This window comes from Micropterus dolomieu, linkage group LG03 (genome assembly GCF_021292245.1).
Source record: "Micropterus dolomieu isolate WLL.071019.BEF.003 ecotype Adirondacks linkage group LG03, ASM2129224v1, whole genome shotgun sequence".
Classification (NCBI taxonomy): Eukaryota; Metazoa; Chordata; class Actinopteri; order Centrarchiformes; family Centrarchidae; genus Micropterus; species Micropterus dolomieu.
The window spans coordinates 26,213,818-26,230,078 of record NC_060152.1 but is presented as its reverse complement, the minus strand read 5'-3'; the positions used below and the strand labels follow the sequence as shown (position 1 = coordinate 26,230,078).

General features: G+C 40.6%; 1 protein-coding gene across 3 annotated transcripts in view; it reads right to left on the bottom strand.

The window, feature by feature from the left end:
* The window catches only part of LOC123968010 (zinc finger protein 236-like), a 71,763-nt gene that overhangs the window by 26,361 nt on the left and 29,141 nt on the right, over positions 1 to 16,261 (bottom strand). For all 3 annotated transcript variants that reach the window (XM_046044464.1, XM_046044466.1, XM_046044465.1), the window contains exons 16-21: positions 7,915 to 8,057; positions 7,236 to 7,339; positions 4,268 to 4,419; positions 3,552 to 3,728; positions 2,808 to 3,120; positions 1,204 to 1,307 (exon numbers count right to left, since the gene is read on the bottom strand). In XM_046044464.1, coding sequence (XP_045900420.1) covers positions 1,204 to 1,307; positions 2,808 to 3,120; positions 3,552 to 3,728; positions 4,268 to 4,419; positions 7,236 to 7,339; positions 7,915 to 8,057 — 993 coding nt within the window. The remainder of the gene's footprint in view (positions 1 to 1,203; positions 1,308 to 2,807; positions 3,121 to 3,551; positions 3,729 to 4,267; positions 4,420 to 7,235; positions 7,340 to 7,914; positions 8,058 to 16,261) is intronic.

Genomic DNA, 16,261 nt, shown 5'->3' with positions numbered 1-16,261 from the left:
TCAGGCCAGGAAACTTTACACTTTTATTGAACTTTACTTTTTCTTCCTCTACAGTAGTTTACAAGGGTTCGATCAAGTTGGGCTAGAAACCATTACAAAATGCCATACACATGTCAACAGTTGTAAAACACGATTTGATATTTCTTCCTTTCTTGTCGTGAATTAGACTGATGCCACTCTCATGTCTCATGTTTAGGGAGTCAAAGTACAACAAGGCTCGACACTGTGGAGGCCCTCCGCTTCTTGGACACCATCATCAGCCAGGACCTCAACCAAGAAAGCTCCCTCGCCAACAGAGCACAGCAGAGGGTGCATTTCCTGCAGCAGCTGGGGAAGTTCAACCTGCCAATGACAATGATGGTGCACTTCTACACCTCCGTCATCGAGTCCATCCACATCCCCCCTTCGTGTCCATCTGGTACGCTGCTGCCTCTGCCAAGGACAAAGGCAGACTGCCGCGTATCATTTGCTCTGCAGAAAAGGTGATTGGCTGCAATCTGCCATCCCTCCAGGACCTGTATGCCTCCAGGACTCTGAGGCGATCAGGAGAGATGGTGGGCGACCCATCCCACGCTGGACACAAACCGTTTCAGGGATGTCAGGAGAACCAGCTGTTAATAGTTTTTTTGTAATGTTCAAATGTTTTTATTAAAAGAAGTGTATGTTTAAGTTCATGGGATTTATTGGGATTTATTGGGATTTATTATATTTTTATTTTTATTTATATATATATTTTTTTATTCTTTTATAGTTTTAACTTTTTGTCATTTTTATACTTTTATATTTATACATTTTATGTTTATTGTTATGCACCAAGTCACCAAAGAAAATTCCCTGAATGTGCAAACCGACTTGGCAATACAGCTGATTCTGATTCAGGTCTGAAACATGAAGCTACCGCCAGGAGTGGGTTAGCTTAGGTTAACATAAACACAGGAAACGTTTAGCCTGGCTCTGTCCAAAGGTAACAAAATCCACCTATCAGCATCTGCTGGCGGTGGTAGCTTTATATTCACTGTACAGACACGAGAGTGGAATCGATCTTCTCATCTAACTCTTGGCAAGTGAATAAGTGTATTTCCCAAAATGTCAAACTATCCTTTAGGTTTATCTATATAAGATTCCATCATAATGTTGCTTTTGGCAGGTCCTGTAACAAATCCAACTTAATTAAACAACAAATTCTAGTGATAAAACTCTAACCTGTATGTGTCTTCACATGGCAGTCCAGGGTAGATTTCACTGTAAAGCTCTTCCCACATTCATCACACTTGTATGGTCTTTCTCCTGTATGGATCCGAATGTGCCTGAACATTTAAGCAGATGGACAAAGGCACATTTTAAGGTGGGTAAAAAAGATAACAAGTGAGTGCAACTTGAGTTTGTTTAAGTCTGGAAGTGTGAAATAATGAAACAGATCAGCGTTTACTGGTTACTGCACAAAGAGCACTCTTCCATCTTGTGCCTTTTATTCCCAATCCCTTGTTACACATGCTTCCAAATGATTGCAAATGCACTCTGACTCTAAATATGACAACATAAATAATATCTGAGTTATTCAGGAGAAGAAAAATCCAAGCTCACATCAAAAGTGGTAGCAACTTTACAGGTCAAATAACACTGACCAGCTTCCAGAGAGATCCAAAACATATATTTATTTCTACCACTCTTTCAAAGCTATTTTCTCAATGTTATAAGTCTGACACATAATTGCCTCTGTAAATTGCATGGGGAAATTAGACAACCTACTAACCCTTGATTTACTTTCAGTAAGTGTGTTTGATTTATATGGGTACAGTATTAAAATAAAAATGGATGCCTCCGCAAAACTAAGAAATGTAGACAATGCTAATTATAGTGAGCATTAGCAGAGGGGGAAAAAAGCATGGATGGGGCTGCTTTACAGCAGTCAAAAATTCAAGCCACATTGGTGTGGGTAAATTCAATACAGCAGAAAAAGAAGATGGCTACATCTCTCCTTAAACACAGTATTTGTAAGGGCACTTGATAAAAGCCCACTTCTACCATACAATAACATACATACTGAAAGAGGAATTCCAATATTGTTTAACATACGTTTTCTCATACTTGTGGCTGTACTTAAAATTGGTCATGCAAACTTTGCACTCACCATCTCCGTTACAGAGATTTGAGAAACACCATTCCGGGCAAGAGCATGAGCCACCTAACACTTTCCAAATAAATCCAAACTTTATACACATAATTTCAAACGCTTATGTTTGAAGAAAGTAAACAAAGTAGCCCCCTGGATTAGCTAATATAGCTAAGTGCATTGGGATCTACTCACAAACCTTCTGTTGTTACCTACTACTTCTTTAGGAAGTATATATGCTAAATCAAAAGGAAATTCATGCAAACAAACCAGCGTGCAGCTAGTTTGGTTAGCCGGCAAGTAGCCCCATAAGTAGATCCCTATTGACCTTGTGCATTTAAGTTACGAGGAAGTGGTCTGACTTGATTGTGTTGTGTGCATTAACATTTGCAGCTGTTTACTGCGTTTAATAAAATATCTAATATAACCATAGCTGGAAGAAAATGGGAGAGTTTCTGACAAACATCGGCCAACTTTCAATTAAATCAGTTCTCCCGCACAGCACTGGGATCAGCTGGTCATGTTACTGTTATAATAGTCACTTGTCATGAGCCACATACAGAACGGCCACAACTAGGATAAAGAGACCCAGGTTGAACAATACAGGAATTCCCCTTTAAGTGACAGTAAAGCAATGTTTTTCATATATGTATTGTATTCATTGTTTTCAAATGTTGTCATTTAAGTTATTTACCTGACGAGATCACTGGGCTTCTTGAAGCTCTTGGGGCAGAAACTGCAGCAGTTGGCGAACTTGGGTTCTGTTTCCAGTTCCACTGCCTTGTCTTTGATCTCGCTGATTCGATCCCTCTCAGCCGCTGACTGGGCGAGGATCCGCTCCGACACCGAGGCCTCCTCACCGGGATCCTTTGCCAGCTCGGCCGCCTGCTCCTCAGTGAAGGTGATGATTTCCAAGCCCCGCCTCTTTGATGTCTTTTGCTCCCCGTCCTCTTCCTCCTCCTCCTCCTCCTCTTCTTCCTCAACATCCTGACTATCCAGACCTATAACTGAGAGAATCAGGGTCTATTATCGCTATGCGTCATTGGGTTAATTTCATGCTAGGCAGCTCAAACTGAGGAAACAATGTGCATAAATTGAAATATTTCAACATTAGTAAAAAAAAATAAAAAAAATAATTCTAACAGCAGGAAATCATTCCCACACACACAAACTTACTTAAAACTTCAGACAGTAGTGTAGAAAAAACTTGAGCCCAATAATTCAAAGGAGACAAAAATCCATCTGTTCCATGCTGATAGACTGAATATTAGAATTTCCATTTTCCTTTCCCCATTTTTAAATCATTTTCCGATCCGCAGAAATGTTGTTTGTTCTTTTCAAACTTCCTAACTATGGAGATGCATTGGAATTTGAATGCCCCCGTCTATAAAAAAGTGTCATGTAATGAAACATCCAAATGATGTCTGGGCTTCCTTACTTTGATCCTCCACAGCATGCTCCTTCTTCATGTGCTTTTTACACAGCAGGCTGGTCCTGAAGCTCTCGTCACACATGGAGCACTTGAAAGACTTGATGTGGATGATCATGTGGCGATTCAGGCTGCCATTGGTGGTGAATGAGGCGTCGCAAACATTACACTTAAAGGGCTTCACTCCTGTCGGCGAGAGAGGAGAGAGGCATGGTTTCACACGGTGTCGGCAGATTTCAGGAAGAAATTTAATTTAAAAACTCAAATCATAAAACTGGATCATAAACTTTAATATTACTGAAGCACTGTCTACTTTTAGTTGTAGTCCTTACATTTATTATTGTTCTAATCCTATTCTCATTTACTCTCCACAACTTCTAATAACTGCTTGTAAGACATTTAGATACTTTATAAAATCTCCATTTTAATCATGTCCTTATTTTGTTCCATGGGAACAACTATGGGTATTTAGTTTTTCCCACCTTTTATTAAGTTTAATTTAAAACTTTTTCATTTCTAATTGTGGTGTGAAGGGAAAGCACGGCCAGGGTTTGGGAGATAAGATAATACAATTTTTAATCACAATGTGCCACTTGGAATTTAATAATTTGAATATTCCAATTTAGATACCATGGAAAATTGTATCTTTAATAAAGTTTGTGAAAGCTAATTAATTTAGAAAGACACCTGGAGATTTCTCAGCACCTGTTGTAAAGTGAGCTCACCTGTATGCGTATTGAGGTGGGACTTCAGCACTCCGGCTGACACAAAGGCTCGTCCACAGAGATGACATCTGTACGGTTTCTCCCCAGTGTGGGAGCGCACATGCTGCTTCAGATGGCTTGACTTTTTGAAGCCCTTATTACACCAACTGCACCTGAAAAGGCAAAGGAGCTTCGTATATGTTGCTGCTGTTTATAGTGCCAAAATTGATGATAAACTGACCCACACAGGTAACTAGTCTGTATAGTCACATAAGGCGTTGGGCTGATGATGGGCACGATTTATTTTTAACAGAAAAGAGAGGTTGCTAGCATAGTGAATACTGAAAGGTCCCCTTAAATGTTATGAGGCAGTCTACCTTATTGTAGTTTATTTTTAATCTCTACTATTGTGCTCTGTTCAGCAGCTTTCAACTTTTCTTTGGAGGATACAGTAGCCCAGCATGCATGTTGTTGTGTGTGTGTTTGTCAGATGTCAAGAGTGTTAGTTTCCTTCATAATATTCAAACATAAATGCATTCTTTAAAAGGACTCGTCACAAACACCACCAAAACCCACAAAGTTCTGTGACTTAATGTCACTTTCTATGAGCCATTCATCAGTCCCCAAAGGTGAAATAAAGGTTTTGTTTGTTGTTTATTTTCTGCATGGGCAGGTGTGGGCAACTGTCATCAAAGATGTGTGATGTTCTGAAACATTTTAAATACAACTTGTTACAGTTACATCCTTGTCCAAGGATGTTGGTGAGGATAGCTGCAAGCTGTTCGTATTGAGGATATATGGGAATATGAGAAAAAAACATTATTATAATTTGGGTATAAATAGGGCTGTGCGATATGACAATATATATATCGTTTGACAATAGAAAAACATTGTTTCGTTTATTACACACTTTACGGTAATATTTCTGCGAGGGAATGAAGCTTTACACCGCAATACAGACATCTGATCGAATAGCCAACTTGAAACTAACTTCAGTCCGTTCTTCCACACTTGCCAGTGTTGCAGGGAAGAAATTTGCATTCAGAATAAACAAACGTGGAGGAGAGTGACGTTTACTCAGAACTGTGTAACAGAAGGACTCAGACCATGCAAGCAAAAACGAGGAGCTCATACCAAAGAGAGAAGTCTGTTGTATGGAGCCACACAACACTATTCCAGCAGATCCAGCCATGATTTGTGTGTCAGGTAACCTTTAATCACGTGCCCACAGACATTTGGCTTACTTTCTAGTGTACCAAGGCATGCTGTTGTTGTGATGTTAGCTATTGCAGCAGGAGAGTTGTGAGTATCGCAGTCTGGAGCTGCTGTGCTGGCTCTGTTGGAAATTCCAATATTATTGAAATGTGAAATGACGTATATGAGATTTTAGTCATATCGCACAGCCCTAGGTCTACCAGTAAAGTCCTGATTTAATTATCTTATTGCATCTGATTCAGGTCTGTCTCTGGATGACCAAATCAGAAGCCAGACTCATTTTTTCACTTCATAAGGTCAGATCTAAATAATACAGTCTTTCCTGAACACGTGTGTCTGTATATGAGTTTAAAACTGTCCACCCTCACTTGACCTGCACAAATTTTCAGGCGATGTAAGGGATGAAACAAATTCATGTATGAGAATGATCAAAATAGTTTTTGCTATTCCTCTCTGTAGGGTTCACCCATGTCTGAGTGGTACATGCTGGCTAGCGGGGAAATATCCAACTAAGGATGATGCAGAGGGTGTAAGGTTGTTTAGTTCATTGTAGTCAAATCTCCTGAATGAATTAAAATAAATTAATAAACTCATGTATGTGACTCGGTTTCTCTCTTAGTCCACCTTGTTTCTACCTTTCACAAAAGTGTGCAATATGTTAAAACATTTTTTGGCAGGTCTGAGAAGGAAAGGAGAAACACACTGAGGAGATGCTTTAGTTATCTGGGAAAACAATAATGTTTCTCTGGGGCATGTCTGTAAATGCTACTGCTTTATCTGGCAAGTCTGAAATGAAAGATGGTGATAACAAGGCAGGTAAAAGTTATTAAAGGCAGCCATAAACAATGCCTTCTATTTCTAGCAGACCGTCAAACAAGATGAAAATGACAGATCATCTAAGGGTAATACAAACAAAAAAAAATTAATAACTTTTTTTGAAGAAATGTGCATACCGGTCCAGTATTCAGGTCTTGTTTGGACTTGCTATGAAACTTTCAATTCATCTTGACCAATAAAGACTAACTCTCGCTAGGCTTTAAGATTTGGCCAGAAAATACCAATGATCTGGAAAAAGTGGGTGTTTGGTCAAGAAGGTGACCAAGACAACCGATAAAGAAAAGGCTAGTAGTTCAGGTTCATGTTAAGTTCATGTCTAAAGATGAGAGAACATGTTGGACAGAAAACTACTGCTGCAGCGCCACGTCTCATCATGCCTGAGTGCTGCAGTTCAATCAGGCTTAAATTGTGGAAGCGACTACTGAATAAACCGGAGTTTGCCAAACTGCTCTCAAAAGCACTCTGAGAGCACGCCGAAAAAGATTTTCTGGTTTGATGTAACAAAAATTGAGCTCTTTGGCCTCACCGCCAAGTGCTTTGGTGAAGAACAGGTACTTTTCATCACATGGGTAATACCATGTCTGATGTGAAATGTAGCTATGGCAGCATCAAGCCATGAGGAGCCTTGATGATTGCTGAACATTGAGGGGGACAATGAACAGAGCGTAAACAACATCAGAACTGGCAAAGATTCACATTTCAGTACTACTCAAATCTCAGTTACGGCAAAGTCACTGAATGTCCTTGAATGACGCAGCCAAATGCTGGACTTTATAAAAAAAAGAGACCTAAGGATCACAGTTCACTCTATTCTGACTGAGTTTTGGCATGGAACTGTAAGAAAGAAAGGCAGACATTGCCTTTAAGAAAGACTTGAAACTGTAATTACGGATAGTGGTGCTTTTACACACACACACAAGAAACAACAGAAGTAAACCTGTAAGCTCTCTTGCTGTTGTCCTCACAGTCATCCTGGTAATCCTGCGTTTCAGTCGTCAGCTGAAGCTCATCCTGACCGCTCTGCTGAAGAAGCCCATTTGTCTAGATTAAAAAAGACAAATGAACAAAATACACTCATTTTAATGCAGATAGAAATACACTTACAAGTACACTATCAGTATTAAGTGTCTTTTGCTTGATTGTGATATGTCTTCAAAGGAACAGTTTGACATTTAAGGAAACTCTTTATTTTAGTTATATGAGCAGATCAAGTTTGCTCTCATTTCCGTGTGCTAACAGTGGAGATGGAGCAGCAAGGCATACTATACAGACTTTAAGCAGGGGAGGAAAGGCTACCTCTCCAAAGTTCAAAAATACACCAATACACCTCTATATCACACACCAATTAACATGTTATATGTCATTTGTTTAATCCATACTCTAACAAAAATGTCAAAAGGACAATGTATGGCTTTATTTGTTATTAGACATGGTTGTTAGAAGTAAGACTGAAATGAAAAATAGAAGAATATAAGAAAAATTTAAACAACGGTGTCCTACATAATCAATCATTGAGCCAGGTCGTTAATCAACCAAATCTTTGCATCAGTTAGCATTCTGCTTTCTAAATCTGAGGACTGAAGTCCAGGTTAATGTTGATAAGGCCCAGGACTCACCACATCAGCACTGGTAACATGGATAAGATTCGGGGGATGATAGCTGGATGACAGTGCCTGAGACTCCAAGGTACTGGAATCCTGTAGCTGCTGGACGGTAGAGAACTGGGACTGGCTGTAGCTCGATTCAGTGATGGTGAAGCCTGAAGGGAGCCAACAGGTAATAACAATTCTGATTATTGATCAGAGCTACACTGGCTGAATTTGTTCTATACTGAATAAACTAAAGGCTATTATTTTTTTCAACAGTTGTTGGCTAATAAACTAGACCATACTTCAGTTTGAAGGTCATCCTGTTTGGTATTTTTAGTAGTTTAAAAAATTGTGCAGAGTAACTGGTTGAGGATGCCAGGATTCTCCACAGAACGATATAGAGAAGGTTTTTTGTGCCCAGAGCTGTGACACCTTTTAATGACATGTGAAACTGGTTTGTTTCCTGAGGTATTGCATGTGTTTTGTCTCTCGTTTTATGTCATTTTTATTGGCTGTTTTTACTGGTCCTGTTTTAGGAGGATCACTTCCTGTCTGCTTCTTTTTTATAAATTGATTGATTGTAGTAATGTTAGCGCAATTACTGCATTCAAATAAAATGTATTCAATTAAGTTATCTATTTAAGAGCTCATTGGTGGATTGAGAATACTAAAACTATCCTAAATTCTCTGCTTCAATATTTAGTGTAAATTTTACTAGGACTGAACGATTTTGGAAAATAATGTAATTGCATTTTTTTTTAACCTATATTGCGATTTAATATGCGATTAATTTTTAAGCTCTTTAACTTCTGTATTATTCAAAATGGACAAGCAGTAAATCAGTGTATAGTATGACCAACACAATATTAGATAGAACAACACTGTTCTTTCTTGTGGGTCAGGCCTGTGTTATGATGAATTAGGTAGAATTATTATTATGAGCAATGGTGGAGAAGATATATCAAATTATAATAATATGAGAAAGATAATTTGAGTCAAATCATGGCATTAAATAATATGATATAATATCATCAGGTCGGCCTACCTACAGACCACAAGAAAAACTAAGTTCACCACAGCGTGTTATACAGTAAGCGAGTGATACAAAACCCAGTTCAACCACCAATTAATGAGTCCTTATCTCAGTTCAAATCTCCTGGGAGTCCATCTTTCTGTATCCCAGTAAGCAAACAAAAAATACTCAGTTTGAGGTTCAATTCAAAAGTTGGCCAACGAAAATAAAACCGAGTGATGCCTCTCATGTTTAATAGACAAGCTTAGTAATTCTCCGACAACACCGGAGTTCCCCAGCAGCCTACGATGCTGGTAAGCGGCGCACTGGCTGTAACCAGACTGTAACTCAGGACAGACAGGGCCTCTTTCGGACTTGTGAGTTTGGATTGAAACGCCTTTCACAGATATTTCCTGAGCTGACTGGTAGCTGTGTGTATGACGCAGGTGCCGTTCGCCACAACACGCTTACGTTACTACACGTGTGTTTCTGTTGTGCATTTTTCCTGTCCATCATAGTCACGGATGGCTCTGCGATTTTACCCACCACCAAGTTACCTGCTACTTTCATTCCCTGTGGGACACTAAAGTTTATGTAGCGGCAGCTTCTGTCAAGCCATTGTACAACAAGAAGGCAAGGTACAGCGTAATGTGCTGACGAAGAATCAACTTTGTCAGACTGCTTTCCTCTTGGGTATCATGTGACCAGAGTGATAATATCGCAAATGCAATTAATCGTCCAGCCCTAAATTTTACTGAATCTATATAGCAACGCCCCATCTTGTTAGTCACCCGAACAAGATGGAATTCCAGGTCTGTTCTGGACAGATAAAAAAGTTATAGTGCGCCCTGAGGGAATGGAAAGGGTAGATCTGCCTGACACTGCTTTCGGTGTGCTATGGTGCCTGGAGCCGCTGTACAGAATTCAGCAACAGTTAGCTGGCATGGTGGGAACTTGCTGAGTGAGATGGTGGGAGTAAAGTTGCCACCATATGTTTCAGAGCACCACACTAGATTAAGAGGGGGAATAGTGGGGGAAGAATGGAGACAGAGAGACGCAAGACACTATCACAGATGGTATATGTTAGTGCAGGGGTTCTCAACCTTTTGCAAGCTGGTTCATTGCAGTTGGGCCCCCCGCCCCCTTCCCGGCGCCACCCCCATTACACCACCATAGATAGATAGATAGATAGATAGATAGATCTAGGCTAGGCTATTATTTTTAGGCCCACACTATTATTATTATTATCATCATCATCATCATCATCATCAGTAGAGCTAGGTAGTCTTATCATTACTAGGGGCTATTGTTATAATTGGCAGTAGCACCAGACTACTTCTAATGTGAGCTTGCAGGCATTATTATTATTATTATTATTATGAGTAGTAGTAGGCCTATTATCATTACTAGGCTATTGCTATAATTGGGAATTGGCACCAGACCTCTGATATGAATTTATGCGTTGGTTTTTTTTTTACAGAACCTTGCAGGCGATAGGCCAGGCAGGTTAATGTGAGACTTGAGCCTGGCTATGCCTTCCTCAATTCGTGGCGCAATGTCTGATAAACATAGCCTCAAGTCATCCTCGATTTGTGCACGATTGCGGTATTTTGTTTTGAGTGCAGTCATTTTTGAGAATCCTGCCTCATACAAATATGTCGACGCGAAAGGGAGGAGAATTCCTGCATCAGCGCTGCCCATAATGACGAAAGAGGGCAGGAGGTAAAGAGTTCCTTCGCTCTTCAGCTCAATAAGCTGTTCCTGCATATCAATTGACAGATCGTTTGCTGTGCACACAAATGGATCTCGAACCCACGCAAAAGAGCGTCTCAAATTGTTTTCTCACAGCGAGCATAATCCGAAACATAACCACTTTCATACAGAAATACCACAATAAATGCAGGAACACCAGCATGCAGGCTGTGGCTTTTCTCCAGACACGTTCAGGCTCTATTACTTCAACATTCCCGTCTCAGAGACAGATCAACACCGGCGCCGTAACGTTACTTCATTCAGCGCAGCGAGCCGCATATCGGCTCAATACTTCCGAAAAAAGGCAGAGTGAGAGCGGCTATAGAGAGACAGGGAGACAGCTTCACACAACATGATGGAAACTCACTGCAACATTACAGTAATAGTTTTATCAACTGCAGGTTGAACTAATCCATGCTCGCTACATGATCACGGTACATTTACTGCATTTAGCAGAAGTGCTACATCGTTAGCTCGCCTGCTGCTTTCCAGTAACGTTAACCATCTTTACTATCTGTGAATCTGTCACCAGAGGCTCAGCAATGTCAGCACAGCTACATGTATTGGATGATAATGAAACGGTTAGTGTGCTGGAATGGATATTATAATGACATTGCGTCACAACAGTTAGACCACAGTAAGTAACTTTACTGTAACTACTGATAGTGGTTGGCTATTCCTCTGTGTTGTTGTGACCGTTTTGTGCAGTGTTTTATGTTATGTGGGTCACGTTAGCTACAGCGACAGAGGGCTGGAGAAGCTGTTTACCTGAGTATTGGTAAAACCGCAATAAACATAAACTTAACGTTACGAAGCAAACAGCGGCAGGTTAGGAGCTACTGTAGCATTAGCTGGCTGCATCACTATAGGCTAACATTAGTAAACAAATGGCTCCACATTTGCTTTTTACCGTTACATCCTTTCTTGCAGGCTAAATCAACAGTGGTACACAGGATAGTAACATGAGTCGCGTTAGTGAAGTAATGTGGAAAGCAATATAACTTTGCACGGGATAACATTAGCAACTGCTCGGCGTTAGCTGGCGAGCTAACTTGACTTTCTCTGTGTTTCTCCATCTTTACTAATGCTCACTTTGTTCTTACTCGAAATCATCTGAACCTGTTTGGTCTGATGGGCTTCAGCACATAAACTTTTATTGTTGTTTTGTATCCTTACGTGGAGCCTGTGTTTTGCTGTGAGCTGATTGTTTGATGGTGTTAGTGGACTGCATGTCCTTAGCTACAGTGTAGTCGCTGTAGTACCAGAGAGGCTCGGGAGCGCGCACGACCCCACATTAAAAGCAGAATAGTGGCTGATGCAAGCAACAGAGAAAACAGGCGTGTGCTTCATTTCTAAGTGAGTTTTGAGGCCATTAACAATAAGGCAATGACAATTTGATTAATTTCATTGAAAAACTTACATAAACTGCAAACTCCATACTTCTTCTGCACAGTACAGTCAACACTTCGCGAAAAAAGACACTTTAGCCCTACATGTGTGCCACTATTTTGCTAAAATTCACTGTTAAGATGTGAAGGATGCATCACAGTGCTCCCCCAAGTTTTTATTTCAAGGTGGGTGACAGACGTCCCCGACACTACTGTGCCTCGGAGCCGGAGCAGGCGTGTTACGGATACATGTTGTTGTCAAAGATGAGTCATCAGCAGTCACATGACAAAACAACCTGATGGTGTTTTTATCGTTGCTGGTGATTTCAAACAGGCATAACACCAGCATGTCCACATCCCCACCAGAGGAAAAAACACACTAGACCACATCTACACGGATATTCCTGGCAGTTACAAAGCCCTTCCCTGTCCCTGTTTTGGTCTTTAAGACCATGTTTCTCTGCTTCTTCAGCCCACTTTCACCCAGCCGATTATAAGGGTCAAACCAACAATTAAAACAGTGTGTGGACAGATGAGGCTACAGCAGCTCTGCAGGACTGTTTTGGGCGCACAGACTGGAGCGTGTTCAGAGAGGCCGCCACCCAGGAGAGCCACATCAACCATGAGGAATATACATCATCAGTGACATCATCCATCAGCAAATGAGTTGATGATGTGGTGATCACTAAGACAATAAAATCATTCCCCAATCAGAAGGCCTGGATGAATGGAGAGGTGAGGGCTCTATCTAGAGCCAAAAAGCTGCTTTTCGGTCAGGTGATAAGGAAGATTACAGCAGAGCAACTGTCAGAGCAACACTGAAAGCTGGCATCAAGGAGGCGAAGCGTAGACACCAACAGAGACTGGAGACAGACATCACAGGCTACAATAGCAGGAGCACCCCCATCATGTGTGAGGCCACACAACCAGATGAACTTAACACCTATAAAAGGTGTTAAGTTCATCTGCTCGCTTTGATCTCCTCAACAACGGCCATTGTCAGTATCCACAGCAGATGTGAGAAGAGTCCTGCTGAGAGTGAATATGAGTAAAGCTGCTCGGCCTGATAACATTCCTGCCCGTGTACTAAAAACCTGTGCCAATCAGCCAGTTGATGTCTCAGGAGATTCCATCATTCCTGTACCTAAAACGTCTGCAGTGTCTAGTCTGAACCACTACCGCCCTGTGGCTCTCACCCCCATTCTGATGAAGTGCTTTGAGAAACTGGTTCTTCAGCACATAAAGAAAAACATCCCTCACCAGTTTGCTTTCAGAACCAACAGATCCACAGAGGATGCCATGTTTGTGGATTTCTGATCAGCATTCAACACAATCTCCCCCATGAAACTGATCAGCAAAGTCAACACTGCAACTGGATACTGGACTTCCTCACATACAGACCCACCTCCTCCACTCTAGTGCTCAACACCGGAGCCCCCCCAGGGCTGTGTGCTCAGCCTCCTCCTGTTGCCGTGAACAGTTTCAGGTTCCTGGGAATCAGCATAACAGAGAACCTGACATGGTCATATCACATCTCCACGCTGGTGAAGTAAGCTCAGAAACGACTGTATTTCGTGAGGAAGCTTAAGAAGGCCAAATTCCCGTGCCAAGTTCTTGCCAGCTTTTACAGAGGAGTAATAGAAAGCATTCTGACTGGAAACATCACAAACTGGCATGGGATGTGCACGGCCCAGGACCGGAGGGTTCTGCAGCGGTTTAATAAAACTGGTCAGAAGATCATTGGTACTCATCTCCCGAGCATCAGTGATATCAGTGAAGTGAGGTGCCTGTGCAGAGCCCAAAGGATACTAAAGGACAGTACCCACCCAGCCACAGCCTGTTCACCCTGCTGCTGGGAAGAGATATTGAAGTTTGAGCTGCTGCACCACCAGACTGCAGAACAGCTTTTTCCCCCAAGCTATCAGACTCTCCAATTCATCCTCAGCACTGCTCGATTGAATATAGTTTATTTCTGTTTACCATTTGTAAAATTACTTTTATATTAATGTACATTGTCTGCTACATAGCAGAAGGGCAAAATTTTTTCAACTTCTTGCGCTTTGCCTAAAAAAAACCTTGGAGGCAAAGAGCATCATTTGTGTGTGAGAGAGAGAAAGAGAGAGACTTGGCGTCTCGACATGAAGGATTACTTGTTTTGCTGCTATTCATCAATAAAGCACTCCGACGCTCAGTTCTAAAAACTGTGCTACTATAATGCATGAAGTTGGAGTGACCCACGCAACACTAGTACATGTAATATGACGCAAATTAACAGTTCTGTTTGTTGTGAGTAATGTAGTGAGTCTGTCTTTTTCCTGCAGTCTCCTTTGACAGACTAGTGAGGCTGAAAGAATGTTTATTCTGTCATAAGGGTTTTTTGTTTCATTGGTTTCATTTTAATGCTAATTTAAAGTGAAAGATTTCATTACTAATGCGGTTTGTTGAGGTCAACATTTGCTCACTGCATAATCAGTTAACGTTGATAGTGGAAAACACTGCAAGGTAATCAGAGATTGCCTTAGACTTTCTCATTGTCCTTCTTTTTGACAGAAAGGGTTGTTAAAAGACCATCATCTATTTATTACCTGTCATTTTAATTTAAAATTTGTAATGATAATGAGACATTTAGCCTATTTAGTAGCATTTAATTTTCAAAAACAACTCAATCACAAACACATTGAATAAACAGAACATGCAGGGTATGCATATACAAGGGAACGGAGGGAAAATATGAACAGACACTTTTCATGTCACTCCACAAAGAAGATGAATGACTTTTCCTCCTTGATGGCGCTTGCTTCCCCTGTAACATTACCTGCCACTGGCTGATAAACGTTATCAGTATTACTTGCTTGTCCTTCACCCTCCACCACGTCAATCCCTCTTCATTCACCTCGTTTATCAACCACAATACAATTATTGGGATTTCTAAATAAACTTCAGCCACTCAGCACATTTTGTGACAGTACGGTAATAGCTAAGTAGCAACATGCCCCAACAATGCCATGACTAAAGCTCACGACAAGGTCATGCATGTGAGATCAAAGACAAGACTACTAGACAACAGTTAATAAATATGCACACTCCAACTAGACAGGGGGTCTACTACAGGTGCACATGTGGTTATTGAGAGTGCTGCATGTGAATGCCTAGTCTTAATCTGTCAAAATGTTTTCATTGTTAAAAAAATTGCAGTCAATGATGGAGAATATTCGGTTAACACAACCCAGGGGTAATTACTGGAACGATAAGTGACTAGCTACAGCTAATTATCTATTCACTTATCAGAAAACATGTTTCGTGTTGTGGAAATTGTATCTTGCTGGTGAGAGATTAAGCAAATAATTGAGTAACAACCAATTGTTGTCTTTGAGATGACAGTACACACCAATTTTGTACTTCTTTGTCATAAATAAACACACACTCAATAGTGTATTTTTATACATTATGGACAACTTGAAAACTATTTCTCTGAGAAAATCCAGAATCAAGCAGCTTGTATGACTGACATCGCAGTGCAACAGAAAGTGTATGTGTTTGTGTTTGTACCTTGTGTAAGAGCTTGCTGGTCAAAGGCAGGCTGAGGGAGGGCTGGTGTCTCAAACTGGCTGATATTCTGAGGCAAAGCATGTTGGGTTGTCACATATGAATCTGTCTCCACAGAGAAAGAGATGCACAGCAATACAACAGGTTAGTCTGGTGCAAAGACATTTTCACTGTTCTGCATCTAGTTAAGGTTAAATAAGTACTATGGAATTAAACTGCATTTTATTTAGTGTAATCATTACAGTCTTGTTAGTTTTGTCTCCATCTTTATGCAATCAATATAAACAGTGCCTCGCGTGTGTATAAACTACTCATCCTGCATAGGCATGTAAACTGTGCAAACAGAGACGAGGTTCATAATAAATATAATAATTGTATTATTGCGAAATAGGGAAAAAAAGGGTTAGACTAGGACTAACTCATTGCCACAGATACAAAAATATTTCATTCTATGGACTTGTCTCCTCCTTTAAATTTTAACACTATGATCTTTGTATGCAGGGTATAGTACAGTCTATGCACTATTAAAATGTCATCAAATATAGATAGCTGAGGTCAACAGTAATGAACCTGACCACAAGAAATGCATTTTAAAACTATGGTAGTTTGGTGTTTTAGGAAAGCCAATTCTAAAGTAGCCACAGAGCTGCTTGCTTCTGAAGGACAGTGATGACCT